General features: G+C 44.3%; 2 protein-coding genes across 3 annotated transcripts; both read right to left on the bottom strand.

Annotated features, from left to right (window-relative positions):
• Positions 1-4,200: 4,200 nt before the first annotated feature.
• On the bottom strand, positions 4,201-5,366 carry FGFBP3 (fibroblast growth factor binding protein 3). Of its 2 annotated transcripts, none has more exons than XM_063406460.1 (2): positions 5,216-5,366; positions 4,201-4,915 (listed from the first exon to the last, which is right to left on the bottom strand). In XM_063406460.1, the coding sequence occupies exon 2, from the start codon at positions 4,855-4,857 to the stop codon at positions 4,348-4,350; it is 510 nt and encodes a 169-aa protein (XP_063262530.1). In that variant the 5' UTR covers positions 4,858-4,915; positions 5,216-5,366; the 3' UTR covers positions 4,201-4,347. The 2 variants fall into 2 exon arrangements, with proteins under 2 accessions (XP_063262530.1, XP_063262531.1); XM_063406461.1 differs by having other exon boundaries at positions 4,201-5,122; positions 5,216-5,246.
• Positions 5,367-14,353: 8,987 nt separating this feature from the next.
• Positions 14,354-18,396, bottom strand: LOC134555107 (D(1) dopamine receptor-like). The gene has a single exon (XM_063406459.1). It carries the CDS (start codon positions 18,193-18,195, stop codon positions 16,822-16,824), a length of 1,374 nt encoding a protein of 457 aa, XP_063262529.1. The 5' UTR covers positions 18,196-18,396; the 3' UTR covers positions 14,354-16,821.
• Between the last annotated feature and the right edge of the window lie 5,950 nt (positions 18,397-24,346).

Below are 24,346 nucleotides of genomic sequence, written 5' to 3'. Positions count from 1 at the left end.
ATTTACTCATGAGAGAATATCTGCTGGGTCCAGTAATTAGATTAAATACAACCTCTGTAAATAATCTGGAGAATAAAAGGCTTTAAGACATTTTTTCTTAAATTAAGGATGCTTGCTGAAGGAGATACTACATGCAATTTTGTGGTTTAGGATTTGGATCTCTATAACTGGACCAGATTTTGTCCTATGGACTTCTTTTGGTAAATTGATATTTTAATACTTTGTGAATGTGTAATAAGAAATTAGTTCTGTGCTTTATCATGATGCTTCCATCAAACATTTTCTCATTTTATACAAGTCTGAATAGAAAATAATGTCATGTTAGAGCCTAAAATTTACTACAACTTAGTCCTGAGAAGTCTTATTTTCATGGAGCAATTATTCCTAGGTTTGTTTTAACAGGTTAACACGAAAGCTTCTCGAGCTTCTCCCCCAGCTCTGAGTGTGTCAGTGGGTGCGTGGGCTGCACGCTCGGTGCTGCTGTGGGACTGCGCTGTGTGCCCAGCAGGCAGCAGAGCCCGGGTTAGATAAACACGTGTGCCTGTCCGGGGTGGAAGGGCCACAGCAAGGACAGAGCTCTGGAGCAGATCTGTAAAGAGATACTTCATTTGTCTGTTTTTTTGTGTGTGTGTTTCCTGTCAGTGAGGCAGCGGCGTTTCCCTGCGGTGCTGCCCTCAGTGTTCTCCCTCTGGCCGGGGCTGCCCAGGGCTCTCCCGAGGGAAGGCGGGGCAGAGCTCAGCACGGCGCGGTGCTCGGGCCGGGCTCCTCAGGAATGGGGCTGTGCCTGCCGCCCCCTCACACCCTCCCTCCTCCCAGAAATGGGCATCATTCACCTGCTGAGGGCTTGGAATAAATTCGGCAAAGTATCTGCCTCCTGAGAGGCAGTGCAGCCTGTCCATGCTTCACAAGGCACAGCACAGACTGGATGAGGCTGAGCCCTAAAATTATTCTAGAGCTGTAGATATTTTATTCATACTTGTACTTAACAGATCCCTTCCACGTAAGGAAGGAGTGTGAGGGCTGGGAGAGTTAATCTAAAGTCTGTAATACTGTACAGTTAAAAGCCTCTTTCATGTAGCTGTGTTCATGAACTGAGCTTGGAATTCTTAAAAATCCAGATTATCACAGAGGAGGGGATTTGTTGTTTGGCAAATTGACAAAGGCTGCCATTCACTCACCTCGTGCTGCTTGGCTTTACAGTAAGTCTTAGATAGGGCTCTCAGCACAAGGGAGGCCTGAAGTATGTCAGGGGCAATTAAAGAGAGTTTCCCAAAGATTTCAGGTTATAGAGTTCAAGCTTGAATAGTTGCTTTTTAAATTTTTTTTTAATTCTTTCTGTGCTTCTGCCTTATTCTTATTTGTTAATAGTCTGATGGCTTTTAAATTGCACCTCCAGAAAGATTGCATCCCTTTGCAGGCTACCCCAGCATAGGCTGGTCATAAACTCAAGTAGGAAATATCAGTGTCAAAATTAAATGTGGAAACATTAATATGCAATTACAGGCAAGTATAGGTGGTAAAGCTGAGGGTTGAACTATGCCTGAGCAGATTTCACTTGTTGAACCTCGAATTCAGAGGAATGAATGAAGACTGAGAGGGAAAATCAGCATTCTGAAGAAGGTAGTGCCTAGTGCAGAACCCAGAAAAGAGTAATCCTTGTCATGGACTAGGACAAAAAACTGAACTGCTCAAAGTCTGGGGTCTGCAACTCCAGACCCATTGTGGGATAAGCTCTGCTCAGACAGTGATGAAAAAAATTTTTCCATTCCATTGACTAACTTTTGATGTCACTTTACAGGAAAGGATTGCTACACACAGCAGGATAGCTTACTGCCTTCTTTAACCTTGCAAATTAGAGTAACATCTAATTGTTCCTTCAAAATCAGAAGGTGGTGAAAAAGATTAGTGCTATTTAATAGGATCAAGCGCTTTCTACATATAAAGAGAGCAATTAAAACCAGATGTATTAATTGCATGCCCAGATTCAGCATCACTGATTTTTCTCCAAAAGAAAATCAAGAAATAGTATTGCCAGATTTCAGGATTCTGTTGGAACCTCAAGATATAGAGATGAGCTCAGCAGCCAGAGAAAAGAAAACAATGCTCTGTGCAATATGGCACAAAATAATTTTTCTTTTTTTTTGCCCCTGAAAACTTCCTGAGTTGGAGCTCCCAGAATTCAGTTTCCTGAAACTAAAATGTCAATCGTTTGTTTTTGTTTTAGGGTAGCTTATGCTTTTCCTTGAAAAACACACCTAGTGTCCTGGTATGTCAGCTGGCAGCACCCTTGTGATGGCAACCCAAGCAGCAGCTGCATGTGGTTAATTATGCCCAGCAGCACCTTCCCCTGGGAGGGAAGAGTTTATCAGGCTGAGGGATAAACAGTCAGGGTTCAGGCCTGGCAGGTTGGCCACCCTGGCTCTTCTTGTTGAGGACATCAGGAGGTGCTGAGGAGGGAAGGATGGGATGGCAGGAGCCAGCCAAGCCAGGAACCAGAGCAGTGGTGAGGGGCTGCCACAGCTGCAGTGGGAGAGCAGAGGTAAAGAGCGGCTGCAGAGTGGATGCATGGGCAGATCTGGGGGGGCTGAACTAAATCCAGGGGTGGGCAGTGTGACCAGTACATCTTGTGGAGCTGCCACCGGACTAAAAGGAATGATTTTTGTTAGAAGGGAAGATCTTGCCTACAAAACGTTTCTGTTTTTGTTGCCTTAGCTGGTGGTGGCAGCTGTTATCCAATCATGGGAGAGAATGAAAATGTTGAGATAGGAAGCAAAAAGCCATGGTCTTCCTCCTTAAAAACAAATCTGAGGATCTCACTATGGTTTCCCAGCCTTTGGGATCTGCATATCAGTTCTTCAGTAGAAAAACTGAGTATTTGTTTGCTGTTCAGCCCTAGGCTTTGGTGTTATTAACCACAGTAAATGCAATTAATACAGTCTCTTGGGTTGCTGTATTTTATTAGTTAGTGGTGCTAAAAGAAAGACTTTGAGCTATTTTGGGGAATCAGGGAAATATTGTGGTTAAACTTAGACAAAAGGATCCTCTTCTTTCTTCTCTCTCTTGGGTAAACAATGAATTTGTTCAGAGTTCCTAGCTGGGTTTTTAAATGCAGAGTGATGTGGGTAATCAGCTTGGTTGCCATGGTGTTCCACCTTTGCATCTAATGGTGAGAAATACAAGCTCTAGCAGCACTGCACAAAGCTGCTGTGCCAGGGCCATGGAAGTAAAACAAAGCTGAGCATTATCGCAAGGTACTGTGCAGTGCTCTGGCCAGCAGCCCTCTCTGTGGCTGCTTGGCTGACAGGCACATGAAGGAAAAGTGAGCAGTCATTAGAAACAATAGTCATCCCAGTCACATTCAGTGGCGATGAAGCTTTTGCATAGTGCTGCTGGGCTTTGTCCAGCTACTTGCTGTAAAGGAGATCGTCTTGGCACTAAGAGCTGCATGCAACGGTTCAGATCCTTGTGAGAGCCACTGGGCAGATCCTGATCACTGCTTGGTGGCCTTCTCACAGCCATCCTTAAAACTGTACAGAAAGTCTGCAACTATTCCTGATCAGACAGGTGTCTAGGGCTGCGTAGGACCCCAGGCAGTTGAGGAAAACTTCAGCTTTCCTTACCAAAATGAATCCCATTTTGTGTGGATAAAGTATCTCTCAAACCCCTCTTCCCCCGGTAAAACAACTTGCATATTCAACACTGTGCCGTTAGCTGGGTGAAATACCATTAATCTCCTAAATCCAGTTCATGTACCTCGATGCTTCTGAGTTTCTCAGCCTTTCTTTTCACGGCTGGTTTTTCACCCAGACCTGTTCAAGTTCTTGTTTGGAGATAGCTGACCATCTGTTCTGTGGGAAACAGGACAGGACTGGTTCGTGTAGCTTGTGAAATCTCTGTCAGCAAGAAGGGTTTTTCTAGCATTTACTGTTCAGTGAGGTCTCAGTTTCTTATTCTGGTGTAAATGTATGGTTTTCTACTTGGGCGATTCCAGTGTAACTTTAAACTTCGGGCTCACAGAAACTGATTTTTGGGAGGGAACGGCTGTCTCTTCGTATTTATGTCCCTTGAAAAACGCTGATGTACCTGATGAACGTACGAGCTATGCCTGGGTGCTCTCACCCGGGTCTGTTACACACGGTAACAGCGCTGCAGGTGCTACTGGGCTTTGACGAGACAAAGAACAACGCGAGCTCCTTGTCACAAAATAGTTACCGCTTTATTGGGGAGTAAAAGAGGAGAGCAGACAGAGTCGGGGGCATTGGCGGCGGCGGCTGAGGGCGGGCGAGGCCGGGAGTGTCCGGGTGCGGGGGCCGGGCGGCCGCGCTCCCTCCCGCGGGCCGGAGCGGCTCAGCCCTCCCAGAAGCCGACGAAGAAGCTGCACAGCGAGTGCCACCGCTCGGCGCAGTAGGTCTGCGCCGGGTCCTCGCTGGGCGCCGGGGCGGGCAGCGGCGTGGCCGGGCCGGGCTCGGGCAGCAGGCGCAGCTGCGCCTCGGGCGGCGCTCGGCCCGGCCCGCAGAGGCGGGCGCTGAGCGGCGCTCCCGGGGCGCAGGGGTGGTGCCGCCGCCGCAGCCGGGACAGGATCTGCCGCCAGAACTGGCGGCTGCGGGCGCCGAAGGCCGGGCAGAGCCGCGGCTCCCCGCGGTAGGCGCAGCTCCGCGCCGCCCCGCCGCCCGCCGCCCGGCAGCTCAGCCGCAGCTCGCTGGCCGCCGCGGCCGAGCGCAGCTCCCAGCGGCACCGGTGCTGCTCGGGCGTGGAGAACCGCCCGGCCCGCGCCTCCTCCGCCGCCTCCCGCTCCGCGCCGGCGGCCCCCAGGGCGGCCAGGGCCAGCAGCGCCAGGAGCAGCCTCATCCTCGGCATGCCTCAGCGACGGGGCGTCCCGGCGCGGGGCTCGCCCTCCCGCCGCATCTCCCGCGCCCTGCGGACACACGGAGCGTGGCGGCGGTGCCCCGGTGGGAGCGCAGTCCCCGGGGCCGGAGCGGGCTTATCCCTCCAGGCTCGTAGCCCCGGAGCTTTTACTTCGTGTGCGTCCACCCGTCAGCTCCGTCCCGAGACCACCCCGGCCAGGAAGCCGTAACCCGACAGCAGCAGCCGGAGCCCGCACTCGCCGGCTGCGGCATCACAGCTGCGAGCGGCATCAGACCCCGCTAGGGATAACCCTGTCCCACCCGGTTTTCCCCACGCCCCGGTGCTTTCCGCCCCGTCCCGAGGCACTCACGGCGCGCTGTGCGGTGCGTGGCGGTGCGGGACAGGCGGCTCCGCGCTCCCCGGCTGCCCGAGGCGGGCGCGGCTCGGGGTTATCAATGCTCGGGGGCTGCCCCCGCCGATGCCCCTCCCCGGCCGCCGCCGCGGGGGGACAGCGCGGGGACACGGCGGGGGCGCCGTGCCCCGACGGCAGCGGCTGGCAGGGAGTCAATGGCCCGGCACAGCCGCGCTCTGCTCGGGGAAGCCGCACCCCGGTACCGCAGAGCCATCCGCAACCCCGGCACCCTGCGAGGGGGCGAGGGAGCCGGGCTGGGGGCGGTAGCTAGGCTGTGCGGGGACCCTGCGGGCCCGCGGGGACAATGGGCGTGCGCCTGGTGTGAATTTATTTATTTTCCTTTGCAGATGATGGAGTTAAAAGGGATTCTAGTTTCGAAAGTAAAGTATCAGTGTGGATTACTTACAATGTTTTATTTTTTAATGTGGTAAGAATCTTCTCTGTGGGGTGTGTTTAAAAAAATGCCAGAAGTTTCGAGAGAGCATAGACATAACCTTTGTGTTACTGCACGTTTGGGATGGGATATCAGACACCAGTTTCAGAAATCTCTTTTCAGAATTAGGATCTCAAAACCCACACGTACTTCTGTTTCATGGGTGGTGATGTACTTTGCACATCTGTTCCAAACCCCTTATTGTTCTGACCCTGTCACTCAATGATGACAGGCCCCCGTCACCAGCAGCTCCCTACTGCCCTCGCAGCGTTGGATGAACAGATCAAGAATAGCCCTGCCCAGAAGGACTCGGGAGTGCTGATGGATGGATGAGGGGCTGGATATGACCCAGCAATGTGCACTGACAGCCCAGAAAGCCAAATGTGTCCTGGGCTGCGTCCAAAGCAGCGTGGCCAGCTGGGTGAGGGAGGGGATTGTGCCCCTCTGCCCTGTGAGACCCCAGCTGGAACACTGCATCCAGCTCTGGGGTCCCAGCACGGACAGAAATGGACATGTTGGAGAGGGTCTAGAGGAGGGCCATTAAAATAGTCAGAGGGCTGGAAGACTTCTCCTGTGACTGAAAGGAGAAACATGGGAACAAAATTTAGCAGAGCTTGCTGTGATGGGAAAGGGATAAGTAGTTTAACTAAAAGAGAGCAGATTTAGATAGATAGATATAAAGAAGTACTTTTTTACAATGAGTTTAGGGAGGCACCAGAACAGGTTCCCCTGGGAGGCTTTAGATGACCCATCCCTGGAAAGGTTGGAGGCCAGGCTGGACTGGGCTCTGAGCAATCTGATTTCTTTGAAGATGTCCCAGCTCATTGAAGTGGGGTGAACTAGAAGGCCTTTAAAAGTCCCTCACAACCCAACCCATTCTATGATATGACTCAGTGGACAAGAGCAGTTGATATCGACTCATCCATCCTTGTGTGCTATAAATCCTAAAAATGAAAGACTTCTGCAGAGTCTGAGAGACTGAGAGAATGACTGCTGGAGAAGAGGTGGGAGGCAGAGTCCTTTCTTTAATTCAGGGGAGGGGGAACATTTTCGGGTAGCTCTCCCACTTCCTAACTGCATTGCATAGTTAGAGCTCTCCCTAGCTGGTTATTTGGAGAGGGAGAGAAACAGCAGAGGAGAGAGGACCATGAGAGAGGGTCAACAAACCATGGGAGAGGATTTACAGCCAAGAACCTCAAGAGGAAGCTGCCTGGAGTTCCATCCATAACCACCTCTGAAGGACAAGGCTGTTAGCTGTGTGGCTCTTTTCTCAGAGTGCCACATCGTGTATTTCACTTTCATGGGTGCTGAGGACTCCCCATGGGCTGGAGGAGGAATCCTGGCATCTGACTGAGGGCTGTGGGTACCATCAAGCATCAGAAAGGACTGCATTGTGACTTTTAAAATCTTCTGTGGCTCCAGTGAGCACAAGGCACATCATGTGCCTTAGCTTGTTAGTTCATCAAACATTGGAGTTGCTTTCAAATTAAGTTCTGATCACCTGTAATTGTTATATAATGTTACACTGAGATCTCTGTCCACTTCTCACATTTTTGCCACCATTTATGCAGTGTGAAATGGAGTTTTCTAATATCTTTGATATAATTTTTGTAATAGTTCCTAAATGTATCAGCTTTGGAGGAAAATATTTCTATGTGTTTTTATGAGCACCTTGCTGTTATATTTGTTGGACAGTTTACTTTAAATCTCATACAAGTTATTAAACTTCAGGAACTAAGGAAAGAAAATAAACCAGAATGAGATTTTTCTAGCTTACCCATACAATAACTAATCTCCAATAATATTCTTTGCCATGTTGTCTTGCTCCTGGTACCTATATTTGCACACACATTTCCCTCCATGATTGTGATTTCTCTTTTGCAGTAAAGCAGGTGTTAGTCTTTGACGCTCATTGCTTTTATATTAATTTTCCTGCACAAGCTACAATTTTCTCTCTTGGATTTGATGGGGATACAGTGGTGGGGGGGGGGGGGGAAGATCTTTCTTACATTGCTAAAATCACTGTATCCTTTTGTTCTGTGTTTGCAGTTTAAATCTAGTTAGTCTGTGTCACTGTTGTAGCTGGGTTTTGACTGCTCTTTCCCTACTGTCCCCCTACACTAGAATAACCTTTATAGCCCTAGAAGTAGCTGGTTGTGGAGTTCTCTTTGAAAATATGATTAGTGCACTGTGGCAGAGATACCTCCCTTGCCTCTGCAGAGAGCCTGAAACAAATCTCTGGGGAGTTACTGGGCCTGTCCATCTGAGAAATGAAACAGAGAGTGCTCCACCATGTGAGCTCTGCAATGGGACTAAGCTGGGAGGAGTTACAGATGTACCATGGTGGATGTAATCTGGACTTCAGATTCTAAACCAAATTCAAAGTTAATGTGAACACTCACAGGACCAGTCCAGTGTGGGACTCAGTTCAGTGGTGACAAGTGCAAGACACTGGACTGAAACACCTGCACAAAGCCAGGATGAGGGATGCTGATGGAGTCAGGTGTCTGCACAAAAGCACAAAGGGCTACAGGAACCACAAGCTGAATGTGAGACAGCAGCTGTCATACACTTGCAAAAAAGGCAAACATACATAAAGATGTCAGCCATAAGACACAGGAAGTAAGGCATGGGCTAAAGCCAGGCTTTGAGTAGGGCATTGTATCCAGTTTAAGCATTACTCTTCAGAAAAAGATAAAAATCATCTGAACTGAGTCTGGAAAAGAGCAATGAGAGTATCATAGACCTAGAAAACTTGATTTATGATGAGTCAGTTTAAACAAGGGGCTTGTTAACCTAACAAAGGAAAGAACTGAGAAGGCAAATGGTAAAAATTGAATCACTGAATAAAGCTATTTCCTTATTCATCTTTTAATTTCAGAAGTTCAGATCATAGCCTTAATCACACTTTTCATTGGTCAATGAATAAATTCTCCTGTAAGGTTTTAACTCTGAACTGAAAAACATATTCTGTTTATAGGCCACTCGGTGGACTTTGAAGATATTGCACAGGAAACTGTTAGAGCTTTGACTTCAGGGTTTTGGTCTTTAAAAAATTCAGTTGAATTAACCATTTGTATTTTGTAAAACTCCAGTCACTACAAAGAATAGTATCAATTTCTCTTATTCTAGCCACTAGGATTGCAGCAACTGTAAATGATTGCAAAAGAGTTTTGCTTTACAAGTGGAAAGTAGTCACAATTTCCAGCCATGTCATTAGAAATTCCTTTTCAGAGAAGTGGGTAGTGTAAACAATGTTTACGATTCACAAACTGAAATTGTTTTAAATACACAAGACAGTAGCTATGTTTAACCTTCTTGTTTGAGCTATCAATCTCCCAATTTCTTGGTACTGGCTTAAGAGAATAACATCATATTTAATGTGTCTACAGGGAGATAGACTGACCTTCTCAATTACCCTCTGGATATTGTTTAAGCACTTCCCTAGAGTCAGACTGATGCCTTTGTCCAGGTTTTTGACATGTTTGTGTGTTGTTTCTTTATTTCCCTGACAATCAAGTGCCACTGAAATTCAACCCAACCTCTTGTTCAAGAGGTAGCTTTTTTGCAAAATGATAGAAAAGTTAAAGAAACTGCATAGTATTGATCAGGAGATTCATAAATAAATTTCTTATGATGCAGAATTGATTTGAAATTATCCATATGCCCATCTTTCAGTCAACAGATCATGCTGCTGCTGAATGCTCTTTTGGAAGCCAGGACATTGCAGTTCTTCAGAATCAGAATTTTCTCCTCAATTCATTTGCTTTAACAGAAAATGTTCCACATATGTTTCCACCAACTTTTCTGTCTTGCATTCCCTGCAGACTTTCCACGAGCTGATCTGAGTCATTTGCCTTGTGCTCTCCAAGGCTGTGTTTCCAGCCAGGTCAGGAAGTCTTAGAGAATTGAGGTTTTGGTAGTGGTTCCTTTGCTCCACAGGAACCTCTTTGTTCCTCACACCATGTATATATTCCTTTCTTTAGCTGATTTTATTCTCAACTCAGATTGCTTTGTTTCTGATTAGAGATGCATAACTACATGCTATTTTTTAAAGCATGTTATTTTTCATATTTAAGAGGCCACCTCTTAAGTGTTTTCTGTAATCTGCATTCCACTGTGAGGATGCTGCTTTATCAGCCATGTAAATGTTGCCATGCTTTTTCTTTACCATCATAAAGAAACTTAGAAACTTTTTTCATTTCTGCTTCTCAGATGTTTGTCAAAGAGTCATTGTTGTCTCCACTAGCAGAGAACCCACATGACCACTATTTCTACCTTCATTCTTCCCTGTGCAATGAATGGCCTGACCTCAGTGTTGACAATGCCCCTTGTTGAGCTGGGTATGGGAGCTGCAAGACCACCCCTACAACTCCAGGCTTTTCTATCAGCTGATCGAAACTCTGAGCCTTGTGAAAGGCTCAACTTCAGCTTTGCCTTTTTCTTTCTTTAAGCTCGTTCAAAATAATAGTGAAGAAAATCACAGAAGGAATATATTTCATCTAGTACAACACAGAGGACTCGATCAGAATATCAAAAACACCATCTCCTTTGATAGAACTCATAGCTGGTCATCCTATGGTCAGTTTGAAGAAGTGGGAAATATATTACTATTTGTTGTAGCAACATGCATACAGACCTACATGTAATTGAAACCCTGTGCAATTATTGCAGAAGGAAAATGAGCTCCCTTTTGAGTAGCTCTTGTCCCCTTATTTTAGGCACAGACAGAACAATTGGAGCAATTCATTTAATCTGAACATTTCTAGAAATGCAAAGTGTTAAAATTAGCTCAACAAATGCATCTTGACACTATTTCTTGGTTGCAGTGTGGTGGAGGTGGCCAACATACCAGGAAAGGTTATTTCATAATTTAAGTGGCAAGAGTAGCTAAAGAGCAGAAGGGTGAAGTGGTTTATTTTTTTTTTAATGGACATAGATTTCCTTCATTTTTGGTCAGAGTGTTTCCCAGGAATGACTCTCATGATTGGACTGCAGGGGAGCAGGAATGTTGTAGCAACATTTAAAGAGAAAATATCCATTTGGAAGCATATGACTTCAGGCATTGTTTGAGCTCAGCTTGTGCCACCCCAAAATTACACATTTCAGCTTTATAAAGTAAGGCATACTGAACAACAGTTGAAGCTCAACAAAGCATTTACAATTCAAATTTTGTGCCTGCCTAGCTTGCCTGTCACTGAAAGTTAGGCTTAAATTCACAAAGGAGGTTATTCAGAAGCAAAATAAAATACTGCTTCTATTAAAAAATATAAAATGTAGTGCATATTCAGATAGGTAACTGTTGTGCATTATCTGGAACCAGAAGTGAAGGTAGTAGTGAGTGCAGTGATCTGTGCTGCAAATAAAATCTGTTTGAATTGTTAGATATCAGCTCAGCACAATAGGCATGATGTTTTATCTCTGTTCCCCTGTCCCTGGACTCGCCCCATCTGTGCTGAGGTGACGCTCTAAGGACCATCATAGTAACATTTTAACGCACTTCAAGGAAATGGCTTCCACTACAAACATCTTTCAAACTGCTTTGAATTTCTTCAGTAGCATAACCTGTCTGCAATACAGTGAAAATCTGACTCCTTTTTGCGAGAAGCCTGCAGTGAACTGCTGAGTCCCCAAAGCCCTATTGTTCCCACTAACAGCTGCTCTGTGTGTTACCTGTGATGGTTACAGGTGTTTGGGGGTTTAAAACCCTTGAAGAGCTTAAGAATTGTAGGCTGGTAGCACACCAAGGAAGTATCAGTCTGGTGAAACTGTAATTCATAGCTTGGATGCACTGGTGCTACAGGATAAACATTCTTCAAGTGGAAATTAGGGTTATTAATCACCATCATCTGTTAATTTATTGTCACAATGTGGTTTGGCAGTACTAATATTCTACTATAATTCAAAACATAAGAGGCAAAGTGTAATTATCAGTTTCATCTCTTGAAACTCAGCTCTTTTATATATTTCTCTCCTTCCCTTAGCAAATGTGCACTGAGAACATTTGTCATGATGTTATCTCTGATGATTGTTATTGACTTAGGCATTAGAGAATATTCTATACTCTGTGTTATTTTATGCATTCATTTATTTAAAATCTTGAACTGGTTCAGTTTTGTTACCAACAGCAAAAATTGTAACTATTTTGTGCACTGGATCTTGTTATTCCCTTTCTCTTTCTATCCTGCATCACTGGCTTTTTCCCCCATCAGCTAGTCAGGCTAGCCAGTTTTTGCTCTCACCCTGAAGAAGGCACCTTCACTTGATTCAGTGAATTGCTCTAGACACGTTTGACTCTTTGGCCTAGATTTCCCCTGTCTGTCATAGAAGCTCACATGTTTCATGCAGAAGTCATCACATGATGTGAGCCCATGAAATACAGACTCTATAGTATATAGACTCCATTCAGCCACTTCAGATTTAAATATGAAAAGAGTAAAACGAAGTGATGTGTTCTCACTGAGGGTGGGAGCAAAGATGAATTTAATTAGTTAAAAATCTATTAAAATGTTGAACTGCAGAAAGCTCTATGAAAATTTTCTTTAAAAAGGAAACCTAGCAACAGTTTCTGCAAGTTCTACAAGTATCTTCTCACTACCTAAAGTAAACTAAAACTGTCTCAAGATGAAATTCTCTACTTGCTGATGAAGATAAACCTGCATTTTCCCTAGCATCTTCATTCATTTAGTACTATGCATGTGTGAAAAATCTTGGGTACAGGTCCAAACTTCATTTACTGCTGTCAGTAGTTCCACTGATTGGCAGTTTTCCTATCATGTAGCTACCTAACTTAAGAAAAATGTGAAATTCATTCATTAAGCCCTGGGTTTTCTAAAATGTCTTCAATCATTAGACACAAGTAGGGACTGGAAAGGAATAACAAGGCCAGATCAGGACTAAGTAAGTTTTTTCAAGCCAAATAAGCTAGAAAAATCAGGCCTTTAACCTTTGTGTCTTTCTTTGGTGTAAATGCAAACTGGTTCTTAAGAGAACTGGAAGTCTGAGGAACAGTCCATGCCCAGGGGGTGCATCCTACTGTGTGCCTCTTTACAGTGGGAAGGGCAAGGAAAGTGAGTCAAACCATTCCAGTGACATGAAGTTATGTGGTGGGAGTCTGTAACCATGGTGATGAAACCACTCAGGTAAATCAGAGTCCAGGGGGACCGGACCGATAGAGGTTCATACTCAGAAAGCCACTTCAAGCTCCCCAATTAAGGGGAAAAGCAGTTTATGAAGAATAAAGGCTTTTTCACAAAAGAATTTTTACTGATATTCGAGTGATTGAAATATGCCTAATGTGGTTTGTGTGGGTGTCTCATCTGAAATCCAACACAAGAGGCATGATTTTGGCAAAAGCAAAGCAGCAGCAGATGCTTCCAACAACTGAGTTGTGTAACAGGTTTCTCTTTCTGCAACCCAGGTCAGCTGCTTCTCACAGAAAGTTTAACTGAAATCTTAAGGCATCTGATACAAATCAGAGGGTTAAGAAAAAAGTGGAGGTGTGAGACATACAATTGGGGTATGATCTTGTTTTCCTTACATTGGAATCTCCATTAGATTCTTCATTTGCCAAAGTTGCACATAACCATAACCTCAGCTACCTGAGCTTCTGTATGACCACAAGAATTTTGTATTTATCTCAATTATATAATAAAGAAACAAGACCTGCAGGTGGTTGAGAACTTTGTAGTCTGACAGAAGGAAAGAAAGTGGGAATTATTCGAACAGGAGAGCATTTGGTATACATTGTAAACCCCACCTCTTGTGCTTTGCTGCACTGAACTGTGTTCTCAGTTTGAATCACAATTTCTGTGATTCAGACATTTAGGCACTGGCTAATGAGGAGTATTTTGATCAGGTATCTGTGAGATTGCACTGTTTTACACCAGGGCTATTTAGAAGCTATTTTTAGGTCACTGTGATGTTAATGGTATTGTAAGTGTTGTACTATTAGGGATGGAAATGAGCTGCTTTTAGTCAGTGAATTACTTCACATATACTGTGGTGAATTCATAAGGAGACGTGCTTTTGGTCATCTGAGTTATAAAAAGTGCATTTGAGGAATAGCCATAGATCTTCCTAAAGAATTACTTTACTGTTTTGAATTATTTTGCCCTTCCAAGCCAAGAAAGCTGTGACCCAGAAATAGATAACAAAGCCCTGCCAAGTTTTTGCTTTGAAAGAGACTTCTTTTGAGTGGCTGCAATAGTGTAAATAGGAAATAATTTTGCCTCCTAATTTCTGCTGAAGTAAACCTTGTCTTATTGTAATAATTTTAATATCTCTTATCACACTTGAACCTAACAATGTTAATTGAATCCTGTGTAATCTAACACAGCAGCTTGCCTTTTCATGAGAAAAATGTCAGTCAGAAATCACAGGTAATCATTGCAAAAAATTATTAGGAAAAATAAGTCTTGCTCATTTACTATTTACAGAAGTGGGTGATCTGTAGAATACTTCCCAGTCAAGGAAAATAAAACTACATAGAGTATCAATATGTTATTAAGTCAGCAGATGTAGTCTGGCTAGCTATATGGTGTAGTTTCATATGAAGTACCTTCAGTAATATGCTACTGAAAATGAGAAGAAAGAGTTTATAATATGCAATTTCTGAAATTTATTGCAGTGTTGATCATTACACTGCACTTACTGCAGCAGACCTTACAACTGTAAACTACTGTAATGTGTATCATCTGCACATCAGTAATAACCATTAGCAATCAGTTACAACCAATTATTTCCAACATCACTTACAAAAACCTATTTCAAGTTGTCACTTTAAAAAGCTGCAGTAAAGACCAGGAAAATGTAGATTTATTTTCAGGTACAATCTGACCCATTAATGAAGCATATTTAAACTATAGCCACAAGCACTGACACAAATAGCTTTTTCCATTCTTAACACAAATATAGTTTCACAGATTGAAGCTACCATGCATTTTTGATAGTTCTTAAGAGAAAACATTACTCAGATATATCCTTTGTTTAATTTCTGCTACCCACTCAGTCCTTCACCATTTTCATCATCACTCTAAATAAGTCCAGCCAAATTCCTGGGTGAGACAGCCACTCTAGCAGGGCAAACCTTGTGAGAAGGTAAATCTTTCTCTTCCATTGATTAACATCTTTTATCACTAATAATTAGACTGTACACATACTAAAAAAAATTCTCCTGTGCATAATGATTTCAAGTGTGGCCTTGACTGCCAGCAGAGTGCCTGCCCATCAGCTGGGGGATGTGTGGGCAGGGACAGTTCACTCCGTGAGGGATGGAGCCAGCTGAAGCTCGTGCCACAGAAACAGAAGGGTGGCAGGCAGTGGGGGAGTCACACCTCAGGGTAGCATCTTGTCGGGTTTATCAGCATCTCCCCAGGTTGGGTTTTAGCATGGAGAGGGTGAGATGAGATGTCTCTTAGAGCTTAAAGATATAATTTTTGAGGGTTTTTTTTTTAAGGAGCTGGATTTTGACATTCTTATGTATTGCTGGTTTGTGTAAGAAGAAAGAAATGCATCGAGGAAAATACTCTCACAAATTTAATCTTTAACATCTGAATCCATGTACAGTTCATATATGATCACCTAGAAACTAATCAATGGGAATCAAAACAAAACCAAAACAACACTTATCTTGTGTATTTTTTCAGGCAACACCAGGTTTATTTGAGGGTTGTGCTTCAGAGGAGGCACTAGGCATGCTGAATAATAGTTGTTAGAACCTCAGAAACATGGATAATCACTAAAAGAAAGGAAGTGTACCAACAGCATCTCAAAGTTCTTATCTGTATCTTTTTTGCCTTCAAGAAAATATCAAAGGATAGTTACATGCAAAACAACCCACAGCAAACATCTTAAACTCGATGCTTCTTAAGGAGACAGGTTGTGATAGTGAAGCAGGACTAGAGGTTATCTCAATAGACCATTGCATTGTGCCTCTGCCCTAAGACAGGATCAACACTGTCACTGTCATATCTGACAGAAGCTTACAGTCGTTTTACTGACAGACATGTCATAATTTACCCAGGGAATCTATTCCAGTGCTTAATTATCCTTATTCTAAGAAAGTCTTTCCAAATTCTTTCTTTGGTCTTCCTTACAGCCCATTACCTCTTGTCCTGCCAGTGTAGCTCATGAAGAACAGATTGCAGCCACACCCAAGTATTCCCCAAGGACACATTCCTGAAGAGAGCAGGGTAGCAAGAGCATCTTTTCCCATATGAAGTAATGATGGGGAAAATGCATTCAGGGTCTTAAGAACTACACATGGTTTAAAATCACAGGAGCAGGATCGCTGGGAGGAAAGTCTCTTTGCTGCTGTCCTTTCAGCAAGGATCACTGTTCTGAAAAGTGTCATCTGTGCCACCTATGAGACAATGCCCAGGAAAACTTTTGCAGTGCAAGCATTCTTCTTGCCTCTTTCTGGACAGTTCCATCTTCATCATCTTCCTGAGATAAATCAAAGCAAATCCATCACCAATGAGGGACAGGAAAAATGGGGCAAGGATCGTGGTTAGTGGAACACAGTATTAAATGGTCAGCAACAGAACCTTGAAGTAGTGGACAGAGAAACAGAGGACAGTGAGATGCCACCGTATTGCCTTAATGTCTGCTGAACCCTTCTACATACATAGAAATGATCATAAAGTTTTCCCAGTATTCTGTCTCCTGCAAGCCATCCAACACCTATTTGCTCTGCCTTTTGTTGCCCTTCATATTTACAAGTAGTGAAATGGGTTGACAGAGATGACCTGGTCACTCTTCATTTTGTGGATTTTATTGTATTTCTACTTTCTGGAGGGGTTGGCTGCCTGAACTACGAGTTGTTTTTACTTTGATCTAATTATCTCACTATTCTTAATACATACCTCACATTTGACTGGAAATGGGGGTGAACAAATGCATGGGAGATGTCTAATGACTGTGAGAGTAAGGAGTGAAGGTGGCCATGGGAAGATGTTAATTTGTGGCTGCTCTGTGCCTTTGGAATGGACTCCATATGCCTATCACCCCTCTGTGGCAAGAGTAGTGTTTTCCCATCCCTCTGGCATGGGGCTTCTGTTGCTGGGGAGCTTACACAGAGACAGGCAGAGCTCTCCTGTGCGGTGGCTGGGTGTGTGAGGTGTTTAATTACTCATCCCTCTGAAACAAGGCCATGGGGTCCCTCACACTGACCAAGTCCCGTGCAGGGAGCAGCAGTTTCCAGGGATGGCTTCGGCTTGCAATCCAATTGCAAAATAACTGGCACTTGACAGCAACTGGGGCTGCTGCCAGGGGCAGTCTGTGTCTGAGAAGTCACAGCTCTCTTCTCCATGGACATCTCCTCAGCACTGTCCTCCCCCTGGAGGCTAATGGCACGGGGCACGGGCTGCACCCAGGCAGTGATGGCAGCAGGAGGTGCCGAAGACGGGACAGCTCCTTCCTTCTGGCAGGTGGTGTCATGGTGATAGGAAACCAGCTCATTGCTGAAGTTGACCCTCTCCACAGGGGATTTGGGTGTGCCACAGCAGCAGCACTGGCAGCCCAAGAGATTGCTGAAAGCCCTCCTGAAGTCTGCGTTGAAAGCATAGATCACTGGATTCACTGAAGAGTTGGCCCAGCCAAACCACACAAAGACGTTGAAGGTGGTTTGGCCAATACAGAGTGACTGTTCTTCAGCGTCCTCCTCGAGGCTGGGCTGGCAGAAAGGCAGCAGACAGTTCAGCAGGAAGAAGGGCAGCCAGCAGCAAACAAAGACTCCCATTATGATGGAAAGGGTCTGCAGCACCCTGGTCTCCTTGTGCAAGGAACTCCGCAAAGAGGAGGTGAGCTCCTTGCCAGGAGGTGCCCACTGGCCCCCTGCCCTCTCAAGGGTGGAGATGCGGCGGATCTGGGCCTGGGCAATTCTGTAGATCCTGGTATAGGTGATGATCATTATGGCCACGGGGATGTAGAAGCTGATAAGGGAGGAGGTGATGGCATAAGTGCGGTTCAATCTGACATCGCAGCGGGGTGTCCCAGGTAGCCAGGAGCCCGGATCTCTGCTATCCTTGGCTTTGTGCCATTGTAGCTGCACTGGGATGAAGGAGATGAGGATGGAGAGAGCCCAGGCCGCGGCTATCATGGCACAAGCAAGGCGCTGGGTCATCCTGCGCTCATAGCGGAAGGGGCTGGCGATGGCCCAGTACCGGTCCAGGCTGATGATGCAGAGGTGGAGGATGGAGGCAGTGGAGCACATGATGTCGAAGGCCACCCAGGTGTCACAAAAGTGGCTGCCAAAGAGCCAGGAGCCTCCAGCGACCTCAGTGACCGCCTTCCAGGGCATCACCAGGAGGGCCACGCAGAGGTCCGAGATGGCCAGCGACAGCACGAACCAGTTGGTGACCTTGTTGCGGAGGTGGCGGAAGCGCAGGATGGCGAGGCACACGAGCGCGTTGCCCAGCAGCGTGCTCAGCACCAGGGCGCCCAGCAGGCACCCGGTGAGTGCCCGCAGCGCCCGCGGGCCGCCCCCCAGCGCCGCGCTCCCCATCGGGAGCGCACGGACCGGCCCCGCTGCCCCGGGCCCCCCGGCCAGCGCCGCCCCCGGCTGCGGCAGCGGCCGCCCGCGGGGGCATCGCCGCCCGCCGCCCTCGCTGTGCCCCGCGGGGCTCGGGCTGTCCCGGGCTACTCACCCGCGGCTGCCGGGGTTCGCCTCTCGCCTCCCGGCTCCCGGGGCCGCAGGGAGCGGCCGTCCCGCCGCGGCTCGGGGGCTCCGGCGGCGGGGAGCCCCCGGCGGAGCGGGGCCGGGGAGCGGCACCGAGCGGCGGCTCCGGGCGGTGCCGGACCCAGCGGGGGCCGGCCGGGAAGGGAGCGAGCGCTCTTCCCAACGCGCGGGGGGAGCTCTCCTCACAGCATCGCCCTGGCAAGAGCCCTTCCCAGTCCTCAGCCTGTTCTTGTCCGGGTGTCAGGGGCGAGGCAGGAGCCGGCGCTCTCAGGTGTCGCCTTTTGGAGACCGCGATCACGGCTTGGTTAGCGAGCAGGATATCACCTCGTGTCGGTTTAGGTACGCCGGGAATGCGCTCAAATCCTGCTGTCACAACCCGTTTTCACCGAAATACTGCTGTGCCGTTTGTTTTTTGATTTGAAATTTTATGCAATGAAACCAAAAGCACAGAAATCTAAGACCTCTAGTTTGGATCTGCTGCATTTTGGCAATAAGTTCTTCACAGCACCCAAACCTTGCCTTTTTATTTTTCAGCCAGAGGTGTCTTCTGATGTGTTTCAACAGTCTTTTATTTGCTATTATAATAATATGCATATTGTCATATAAATGTATATAATTACAGCACATATCTACAGCCTACATTCAATAAAGTACCCTAATGCAAATAGGTTATAATCCTTCATTTTCAAAGAATTTGTATGGTAATCCTGTCATGAGAAAAAAAGAGATTAGGACATGAACAGAAAATATCAATTAATGTAATTAATTACCATGGGAAACAGGTATTTATTTTTACATTAGGTGTTTTTTAATTTCTTTGCCTCTTAATTAAGATGACTTCAGTCACTAGTTCCAATACAAATAATTTTCAAGCAGTAAGTATCTGATTTCCATTGTACTCTTATGATTTCTGGTAATTTGTAGAGAGAGTGGAAAATTTTAAAATAAATCTTGAACAGCATAGCTGGCAGCTTACCCTATAAAAAAAAATCAGGATATTTCAGCTCAACTAGTTGGATTGTACCATTTCATAACAGATTGTTAACATTTGGTCTTGTTTTTTAAGATCCAACTTTGTGCCTTGGACATCACAGTCTTCATTAAGCAGCCCACTGTGTTATTCCTGCTGTGATACTGAAAATTGGAATACATTTCTTGTTAATGTGTTATCTGTAAGACTAACTTATAAATCGAACAACTGCTTCTCTAATTAAATATATACTTTGTTAAAGCAGTAGGAGCTATAAAAATAACATAGGCTGGCATATAAGAACCACTCCACTTTTGTCTTATTTGGAACCATCAGTAATTCCACATACAAAGACTTTACCAACATCTGCAAACCACAGTAGGTCTCTGAGGTTCATTCCAACAGTAAGGACTAAATCTTAGTTTGTAAGAATTATCTACACACTTGCTAATTTGACTTGATACATTTACTTTTCTTTAGCAATCAATAAAATGACCCCGAAGGACAGAATATATTTGTGAAGGATGGTAAGTGGGGCAATGGCTGGACCTGAGGCAATAGAGCACTGAAAAGGAAAGAGCAATGCTTTTGCATATTCAGCAGCAGTAGTGCTGCAGGGCTCTGTAGCACAAGGTAGCCAGCATTCTCCATATTAAAATAACTCTGTGTGTCTTCTGTTCCCAGGATCACATTATGCTCTGTGAATATCTCTAGCTCCATTCTAGCATGCATTATGAAGGAGAGTGTACATGGTGATGCTGTTTTGTGTGCATATCTCTAAGTGCCCCACCTCGAAATTTTGTGGCTGTTGTTTGAAGTAAAAATCTGACTGACCAATCTCAAAATATAAATTTCTGATCGTTGTAATTAAAGTAAGAATCTAGGTTGAAGTCAGAATCCCCACTAATACCCTCACTGATAGGAAGGTTGTAGTATAGACTCAACCCTTACTAAACACAATAGAATCTGCACAGAGAGAGACATTGTGAGTGCTCTTACCATAAAGAAAACATCAACAGACACCTTCATCTTCTTGGATACCAGAGGATCCAAATGGAAGATGTGAATACTTAAGAAACTATACAGTGAGTCAGTGGCAAAGACAGAAATAGAAGCATTGCCCTGCTTTTATTCCTATATTGGGCTGGAAGGAGTGAAGTGTAAGCTTATGGGAGAGGGAGGAAAGAAAAACACAGGGGAAAACACAACTGTGTGAAAATTAGTGTGTGAAGTGAGTTGCAAATGCTGTAAGCTTAGATTTTAACTATTTCTTGAATTTATCTTACTTGGGATAGAACAGGAAAGTTCTGGGCAAAATAATGAGAAAAATACTGATGGAATGGATAAATCAGCCTCTCATTACTTCAGAAAATTTGCAAGCTTGTTCCATCTGTGAAAAATATAAACTTATCCAGAGAATATATGTAAGACATATTGCAATATGTATATAATGGCTTGATATTGTATGTTTTTAAATGAAATCACTACATTTAAAATCTCTCTCCCTCCAAGAAGAGATTGATACAAGAAACCAAAATCAGTTTCTTTCTCCTTCCCCTTTCTTTCTCTTTGTCTTACTCCTCCCATGTAAAATTATGCCATCCTAGACTAAGTGCTCACATGTTTTATAGCACATATGATTAAGAGGAGACCTGATTCAGAAATTAAAACGGAGCCTTTAAGAGTTTGCTATGACTGCATTTGGAGCTCATGCCTCGGTCTAGCTCACTGACATGCTGTGGTGAGTTAAAACTCTGTGTTCAAACAGGACATGATAATTCAAGCCCAGCCCCCAGATGCCTCCTGGAAGGGCACTGCTGTGTCGTGTCCTGTGCCGTGGTGCCACAGCTGCCTGGGGGATGAGCCCTGTGCCCAGAGCTGGGGGCAGCCTTAGTGCCAAGTGCCACTGATGCTGTGTTTGTACAGACAGCGACAGGAGCTGCAGCCACACTGACCCAGTGCCAGCGTTTCTGCTTTGTCAAATGAATGTAATACCAACAGTGGTTAATTAAATAGTTAATTCGATTTTGAGATCCTGTCCAAACAGGGGAGGATCATTATAACAAACTTCAGGAAGTAGAAATTATTAATATCTCTAATTATGACAATATGTTTCCAACATAGCAGATAAATGATGTCTTTGCTCTGCTTCAGAATATGTGAATTTTAATTAATTAAAAATAAATGTTCATTTTCCTTACTTTTTTTGCCCATGTCCCTACAACTGATAAATCATTTTTTGCGAGGTGGTTTGTGTTATTTTTAAAGGACAGACTGCAAATGGATTTTCCATCTTCACAGAGGACAGTGCCCAGCACTCTGAATTAAGAACTCAAATTTAATCTCTAATCAACATAATTTGGCTTTAAAGAATTTCAGACAGCCAAAACATTGCTTTTTGCTTTGTTTTGTGTTCATTTATTTCAGAGATTTAGTGCAACACAGCCTATGAGCAAGCTGGCAAGCTCTATAGCATCTGGGAGATGTGATACTTGATAGGCTGAATTTCAGCGTTTCATAAGGAGCATTTCAGTCTCTCATCTTGTTACAAGTGTGCACCAGCCCCTGTCAGGACTGGTTGGACTGCACAGTCACATTACACAGGCATGATGCACAGTTGCTTCCTGAAGGGAAGATCTTGCCACTGCCTCTAGTAAGGCTTGGTGCTTGGAAAACCTGTGTTTGAGGATTAGCAGTGGTTCAGTACAGAGAATATAAGCAAGGCAGAAGGGATCCAGGAGGCAGATAAAAGCCTTTTGAGGGCTTCAGAGCCCTACACTGTCTTCTTTCTCTGAGCATTCCACATCCCTATAATCTATCCAACACATATTTTAGAGCAATGTTTAGATTCCTCTCATTCATTTGACAGCACAAATTTTCTATTACCTATGTGAGGGAATGAGTCCATACTGGCAAGTCTAATTTACCCACTTACTGCAAGCTCATGGCTGGACCACAGCATGTAAAGTAACTGGGCACTGATGCTCAGGGATACTTACAGACTTGTAGGCACAACAGATAAGGTTCCACAGCCCATACTGACTACTTTGGAAATTAGTTCAGGTTTGAGTTCTTGTTCTGGATATGCAAATTAATCTGGGTTTCCCCAGACTTCATGCTGGTAAAGGCCACAGAAAATGTTCACAGTAAAGATTATGGTAGTAAAAAGTACTTGGAAATTATCCCTGGTCAGAAACAAATCCATCCTGCAGGAGTCCCTTGATTACAATCTTTGAAGAAGATCCAACAGCTCACACACCTTGCCACCTAGTGTTCCATGTTCCTTCTCTAGCAAGGGCTGAGGAAATGTGTGTTTGAATAAAAAACAGATGAACAAAAGCCTTTTTCTGTAGTATATGTTTCTGTTCCTGTGGTAGAACATGCCAAATATCAGTTGCACTGGCTATAGCTTGATTGCATGATAGCTTGAGACACTCCTCTTTAGACTGGGGACAGGTCTCTTTCAGTTCTTCCTTGATGCTCCATCTATGGAAACAATTGCACAGAGAAGTGGAGGCAGGATGTATGATTGGTTCTTAAGACCAAGTCAGGATAAAATAAGTTATGCCCTTGGAACTGAAAAATGAGAAATGTTCCACTGTCACACTATTCAGCCACAGCCATCATCTAATAGCTCCATTTATAGCAATGTTGGATTGGGACACTTCACTGAGGAGCATAACATGAAAAACTTTATAGAATAATTCAGCAACACAAGCTCTCAGTGCTGTCTGGAAAATAGCTCAGGATATGTGTAGGATGCAACACTGCATAATTAGAGGGTGGTATTTCTGTGTAGTAAATATACACCTCTTCATTTTTTTTTCCTCATTTCCCTCATTCCTGTCCATCCGTGGTGGCAAATATTGTATGTTCATTTGTACAAACAGACAAACATTTCTCAGCAAATATAATTTAAAAATGTCCTTAATAAATAATACACTTTAAAAGTTTCTCCCCTTTTGCACTGCCTGTGATTAGTCCTACTGCTACTGGCTGTGCCTGGCTGCAGCATTTCCTGAGGCATTGTCTGCCAGTTTAGTGCAGTTTAAACACACAGCAGTAAATTGAACTTTACCCTTTCCAACTTTCCAACCACTCCCTCTTATTCTGTTTGCCCAAGATAAGGGAGACTTGTTCTTTTAAGGGTAAACTCCTTTTTTACTATTATTTAGGACCTGGTTCAACATTCCCAAGCAGTACTTTGTAAACTGAGGTAGCTTCCAGCTACTTATTCCTGCATCTATATCTTCCAGCTTCATGTGCTGTGAGACCAACAGAATTGCTAGGATGCCACTATTGTGTTAGGGACACTAGGACAGTAATGTCAAAAAAAAATTAGGTTATTTTTCATCCATGAGTAAAATCAATTTTCATCAATATTGTCACTGAAAACTGTTCACTCATTTCCTCTTGTACATTCTGTGACAATTTCTTCGAATTTCTATGAAAGGTTTGAAAGCTTCTATGCTGGTCATGTCTCAAGAAAATAATTTATAATAAAATGCAATTAAAAGTTTTCATCCGCAAATAGTCCTAAGTCCATTTCAGTTCTCATGGAGTTCAAGAGGAAAGACTCTTTCAAATTTCATCTTAGTGGACTTTTTTCTTGAAGGACTTCTCTTGCCACTAAATTTATCAGACAGAATTTGAGATCACCCAGGACCTGATACTCAGTCTTGGCAACATTTTAGAGTCATGCTGTATATTCATACAAAGCATCTGTATGTTCAGGGCAGATTAAAATCAGATCAACTAGATTATTCCTAACTATTTAATGTGAATTTATTTTATGAAGGGGATGTGTTTGGAGAATGCAAAGACAGACTCTCATAGCCCCCAGTGTGTATTACAACATTAATTTAAAATTTTATTACAGAATATAAATCAAATATGACTTGGCAAAAAAAATTCAAGAATAACTTTTTTTCCTGCTTTTGCTTTATCAGCCATGGAAGTGATTTTATTAGTATTAATGACACAGTAAGCAATCAGCACAAGACTGAA

The sequence above is a fragment of the Prinia subflava genome, chromosome 9, assembly GCF_021018805.1.
Source record: "Prinia subflava isolate CZ2003 ecotype Zambia chromosome 9, Cam_Psub_1.2, whole genome shotgun sequence".
Taxonomy (NCBI): domain Eukaryota; kingdom Metazoa; phylum Chordata; class Aves; order Passeriformes; family Cisticolidae; genus Prinia; species Prinia subflava.
This window is presented reverse-complemented; position numbering and strand designations above follow the sequence as displayed.